The sequence below is a fragment of the Cervus elaphus genome, chromosome 10 (assembly GCF_910594005.1).
Source record: "Cervus elaphus chromosome 10, mCerEla1.1, whole genome shotgun sequence".
NCBI classification, from domain to species: Eukaryota; Metazoa; Chordata; class Mammalia; order Artiodactyla; family Cervidae; genus Cervus; species Cervus elaphus.
In genome coordinates this window covers 40,956,317-40,962,343 of record NC_057824.1, presented here as the reverse complement: position 1 = coordinate 40,962,343, position 6,027 = coordinate 40,956,317, and the positions used below count along the sequence as shown (strand labels likewise).

Here is a 6,027-nt window from a genome sequence, read left to right as displayed (position 1 = left end):
CTGCTGCCCCTTTTTCTGTTGCCTTCAATCTTTCCCAGCATCAGGGCCTTTTCCACTGCCCTTCACGTCAGGTGGCCAAGAACTGAAGCTTCAGCTTCAGCATCAGTCCTTCCAATAAATAAATATTCAGGGTTGATTTCCTTAGGATTGATTGATTTGATCTACTTGCAGTCCAAGGGATTCTCAGGAATCTTCTTCAGCACCACAATTCGAAGGCGTCAGTTCTTCAGCACTTAGCTTTCAACTCTTGCATCCACACGTGGCAACTGGAAAAACCATAGCTTTGACTATACGGACCTCTGTTGACAAAATGATGACTCTACTTTTTAATATGCTGTCTAGGTTTGTCATAGCTTTCCTTCTAAGGGGCAAGTTTCTTTTAATTTCGTGGCTGCAGTCACTGTCCGCAGTGATTTTGGAGCCCAAGGAAAGAAAATCTATCACTGTTTCCACTTTTCCTCCTTCTGTTTGCCATGAAATGATGGGGCTGGATGCCATGATCTTAGTTTTTTAAATGTTGAGTTTTAAAACAGCTTTTTCACTCCCATGTTCAATGGAAGAGATAGAGACCCTGGACTCAGTAGCAAGATTGCAAAACCTTTAGCCTAACTCAGTCTCCACATTCAGAAGCTACTGGGCCCTGTCAGCACTAGAAGGGAGTCAAGCCTGGAACCTTCTCCACCCCTACCCTGCCCCCAGGGACACTTGCCTCCACTTGGCTCATAAGAACAAGTCCCTGTTCCCGAGGAGGCCTCCTCTTCACTCCATTCACAGCCACAGCGACATGTGTAAAACACAATTTATTATACAAAACTAGGTGCATCAAAAATTCAGTGTCAGAATAGTTCTGTATTCTAAGGGCTATGGAATGGACCTTCTCCCTTACCACCCCAATCCTTGCTAGGGAGTCAGGCTGGCGCACGGCCCCCCAGCACTGGACCAGGAGAGTAGGAATCAGTTATAGAAGCATGAGTGTGTGTCTAGGGCAGTGAGGCAGGCATTTGAACCTCCTCCAAATAGGGAGACTTGGAAAGGCTGTACCTGTGCCTGGGGGAGAAACACCTAAATCCCTCTCTACCCAAATGCCAAAGCGAGAGCATGGAAATCAAAATCTGAGGATGGGGGAAAACTTCAAAAAAGAAAAAAAAGCCAACCATAAAACAGATTCTACAAAAGTAAAATAAGGTTTGGCTGCCTTCTGGGGCAACTGGGTGGGCATGTATCCTTCTGACGTTCTCATTCTGTATGGGGGCAAGTGGCTAAGAGCACCGAAGGTCTGACCAGGGTCTCGCTGCCTCCCCTCTCCTACCGCAGGAGCTTGGACCGAGGACCTTCCAATTAACTCTCATGCTCCTCCCAGCCCCATGGGTGTAGAGTAGAGCTGCTAAAACGCATGGGACAGACTAGACAGGGACAGTCCCTGGGAACGTGGGAGCTGCCCCAAGGTCCAGCCCGAAGGACCCTGAAGGCAGGAATCTGTTCTCTACCTGAGAGTGGCCACAGGAAGTGGCTGCAGGCAGGGCCACAGAATGGGGTTGGTAGATCCAGGGCCTCTGACTGAGCTCTGGGGGAGGCAGTGCTCTCAGCCTTGGGCTAACACCAGCCTCACACAGCCTGAAGCTCCCCCTGCAGGCGACTCAGCTCCTCTAGCTCTTGCTTGTGGCGGTCGGTCTTGTGAGCCACCAAGGAGCGGTAGAAATGCAGGGCGAAGGCCACAAACACTAGTCCTACAGGTACCATGATTGCCGTGGAGGCCATGGCGGCTTGCCAGCCTGGTCCATGGGCCGCACCACCGTCACACGCTTGCCGTGGGGGGCAGGCCTCAGGGGGCTCAGCCTGTGACGGGGCTACAGAAGTGGACGATGGCTTGGAAGCTGGACTAAGGGAGGTGGCCACTGGCGGCAGAGTCTCAGGCAGCTGGGAGGCAGGTCCCATTGAGCCTGATGTGCCCAAGGGGGCCCCGATGGGCACAAACTTGACCCAGCCAACTAGGACAACTTCGGCCAGAAAAAGGAAGGTGCCCAAGGCAGTGGAGAAGCCCCAGGCCAGCTCCACGTAGCGGTGGAGTCGCTGGTGTGGAGACTGGTGGACTGAGTTGAGGTTGTGGATGTTGCTAACAGCTTCAATGTGAGGCAGCAGACAGGTGGAGACCATGAGTGCAAAGAGGTGCACAGCCACCAGCACGGTGGTGCAGGCACTGAAGGCCACCAGGAGGCCCGGCGGGTATTCGTGGTTTCTCTCCAGCTGTACCTCAACCATGGCCACCTGTGGGGACAAGAGGGGATGGGTTGAGTGGCCGTAACCTCAACAGCAAAGGGTTTTTTGGCCTGTACATCACTGATGTATCCCTAAGACCCACAACAGTTCTTGGTACAAAGAAGGCCCCCATGCTTTAAGTGAATAGATGGACAACCTTGGCAAGGCTCTGTCCTGTTCCAGACCTTGGTCTCCCCGCCTGGGGGGAAACTAGAGGGTTGGATGGCATGTTTCTGACCATCTTATCTTTTATAACATAGGGGCCCGGGACTTCCCTGATGGTCCAGTGGTTAAGAATCTGCCTTGCAATGCAGGGGACATGGGCTCAATCCCTGGAGGGAGAACTAAGATCCCTCATGCCTTGGAACAACTAAGCCCACGAATTGCAAATGGAGAGTCTGTGGGCAGCAATATGTCCAGTGTGCTATAACTAAGACCCAATGCAGCCAAATAAATAGGTTTAAGATAATTTTTTAAAAGATGCACATAATTTTCACTTTAAAAAAATAGAGGTTAAAAAAAGCACAGATTCTGGAGTGGGGCTGCCTAGGTTCATTTTCAGTTGTACAAACTGTAATCTTGAGCAAGTGGTTTAGCTCTCTGTGCTTCCCTTTCCTCATCTGGAAAATAGGGATTGATAACAGCACCTGCCTGCCTTATAGGGTTATTGTGAAAATTTAATGATACATTTAGAGATAGGTCAAGTGATAAGAATAGTGTGAGGTACATAGTATGCTCAAGTAAATGTTTGCTGTTATTATTAGAGTTAACACTGAAGTCCAAGGCCAGAGTTTGCAAACTGGCACACCACAACCCAAGCCAGCTTGCAAACATGTTTTGCTTGGCTCAGACAGTGCATTTTTTTTTTTTAAGAATTGTTGCCAACTTCTAAAACTCAAGAGATTTCATGTAAATATCCCTATTTCCAGATCCTCCTGGAAATTTGGAGGATCTGATTACACCAGGCCCATATTCCTCCATGGCAACTATCAGTCAGAGTTGAGTCATGGCTGCTCCCTTGGCACAGGTAATGAGGGTCTCTTGAAAGCCACAGTCCCCACCCAGCCAACTTGATATCCATTACCACCTGTGTGGTCTTTGCTCATATTTGAGTGGATGATCTTGTTCTAGGGTTGTATAAATTTGGATTCTAGAGCTAAACTGACTAGATTCAAATCCTGCCACTTACTTGCGGCAGGTCTTAATATTTCTGACCCTCAGTTTTCTCATTTATAAAATAGTCTTAGTAGTAGTACCTAATTTGTAGGGTGATAGGAAGATGATACACATTAAAGCCTTAAGCATAGTGCCTGGTAGTGATGGTTCAATACAATTTATATAATGTTATTCTAACCCAGGTCACCTGAATTCCAGGATCAGGTTCTTTCCCCAGGCCTGGTTCTTGCAGGATCCATTAGATGGCTCTGGGCTGGGGCAAGGAAGAAACTGCAGAGCCAGGAGGGTGGCAGTAGGAAGGCAAGACTGAGTATTTTGGGAAATTGGGCCATGGCGGATGTTAGCAGGAGTTTTCCACAGACAGCAATCTGGGCCAGGCCCGGTCTTGGTCTCTCCCGGAGCTTGATTCAACCTTGCTCACCCCTGACAGCACTGGGGCCAGTCTAGCCCCCAGAACCTACTCATCTGGCCTCTTGATCCTGCAGAGAAGGTCTTGTCCCTTAAGCTGTCACCTCAGCAACCTGCAAGTTCAGCAGCAGGTGGGATTGTCTCCTTGGGAACATGCTGGACCATGGGGGCATGGGGGTGGGGCAACTCCCTCAGCTGGGTCCCCAGGGCTGCTCCCCTTTCTCTGTAGTCTGTACAGGTAGGTGAAGGGGAGCATTCCCTGGCCCGAGATGACCCCACATCGGGCAGGGTGAGCTGGCCTGTGGATCCAGGACCCTCACATAGAAAACCATAGACCTAAGGATGACCCTTAGGGATAGAAATGTTCCCACCAGTCATCCAAATACAGAGGCTGTGACACAGAGAGGGGCAGGGACTAACTCAAATCACCCAGGGCTATGGCCCCTTTTTATCCCCATCTTGATATCCCCCTTATGTTTCCCCTCTCCAGCCCATTTTCTCCTTTTTCCTGTCATGATGATAGGACATCCTGGATGAACAGTCCAGTGACCCCGGGTCTCAGTTCCTCCTGTACCCTTCAGCTGGTGAGAGCTCTGGCAGGGCCACCGCCCCCCTCTGGGCCTCAGTTTCCATCAACAGGGAGTCTCAGCCATTCTGATTCGAGTCTTGCTCTGACGTGCCTGGATCCAGGATCTGATGACAAGAATCAGCTCATCTTGGGGTGGCTCCCTGGCAAGCTACAGAGGGCACGCCCTTCCATGATCTCACAATTTCCCACTGGCCAGCGATGGTGGCGGGGGGCAGTGCGGAGGCCTGTCCAGGGTCATACAGCTGGCCACAGGCAGGAAGGAGCTAGGACCTGTGTCTGCTGACGTCTCCTCACCCTGGGACCTCCCTCAGCCTGCTTCCTGTGAGGCCTCTGCTGGACCGTTAGCTGATTAGCATCTGCCCACACTTGGAGTTTATCATCTCCAGAATCGTGCATCAGGCTTCCTAGACAGCTTTCTCCTGAGACTCCCTCACAGGTATCTTCTCTTCTCAGAGCTTTCCCAGGCCACCACTAAGCACCCTTCATGTCTGCTAGGGCCTGGCCACCCTCTTTCTGTTGGGTGCCGCTCCATCCAGTTTATTCTCACCCCCTGCATCCTTGAGGTCATCCTTCAGACCCCCAACTAGCTCTGATTTGCTGTTGAGCCTGTGGTGGAGACCCAGAAACCACTTCTGCCGGATTCTGTCCCTTCGGGGAGCTCTGTGCTCTGTCCTTGCATATGTATCCCCCGTGATGTGTGTCCCCAGTGACACGTTTAGAATTTGCTTATCCTCCCCGGGCCCAGCTTATGCTAGGAGCCACCCCCACACCCATTAAGAGACTTGTGTAGTCCCTTGGGACCTTGTTTGCGCCCCCCCACTTTTCCCTTTGAAAGACCGGTCTTTCCCACTCCTCGCCCCTGTCTCCCTTAGGTACCTATTCACCTTGCCTCCTACCCCCGTTCCCCGCCATGGGCTACACCCCCACCCTGTGCGCGCCTTCCCTCCCCTCACCATGGCGAAGCCCGAGAGCAGGGCAGACGTGCGGCTGGAGGCTTTGAGCTTGGCCCGGCTGAGGTAGAGGCGGCGCCAGCTGAGCGCCCGCAGCGAATGCTGACTGGCCCCCATGAGGTCCAGGTAGCCGCGATGCACGAACTCCCGGTACGTGGCCGAGCCCGCGGGGCTCTCGGCCTCCGGGTTCAGCGGGGCCTGTTCGCCCGGGTCCCCCTCGCCGCCCTTCATCCTGGGGCCGCGGCACCAAGCGGGCTGGTCCGTCAAGGCGGGGCCGAGTCGCCTCTGGAGCCCCAGCAGGGCGGGCCCAGGTCTGGGGAAGGCCCCATGCCCCGGCGGGACGAGCGGGGATGCGGGCGGCGAGCTCCCAGGAAGACGTGGCCCGGGCGGAGCAGGAAGAGCAGGCGACTGTGGGGAGCCCTAGGGGCTGAAGCCGAGGCCGAAACAGGAACTGGGGCGGAGGCGGAGCTGAGGCGGCCACATGATGGGGTGGAGCCGGGGGACCGTGGACAGAGATCCCAAGGGACCCCGAGACCCCAGTCCACCTAGGATGTCCTCTGGGTGCCTCAACCCCGCTGTGATGAACGCCGAGCCCCAGTGACTGGCAGTTCCGGATCCTGGACCACTCCAGGTACACCCGCACACCTC

General features: G+C 53.4%; 1 protein-coding gene across 1 annotated transcript; it reads right to left on the bottom strand.

Moving 5' to 3' along the window:
- Nucleotides 1-785: 785 nt before the first annotated feature.
- On the bottom strand, nt 786-6,023 carry ORAI3 (ORAI calcium release-activated calcium modulator 3). Its single transcript, XM_043914789.1, has 2 exons — nt 5,383-6,023; nt 786-2,265 (listed from the first exon to the last, which is right to left on the bottom strand). Exons 1-2 carry the CDS (start codon nt 5,608-5,610, stop codon nt 1,606-1,608), a joined length of 888 nt encoding a protein of 295 aa, XP_043770724.1. The 5' UTR covers nt 5,611-6,023; the 3' UTR covers nt 786-1,605.
- Nucleotides 6,024-6,027: the final 4 nt, after the last annotated feature.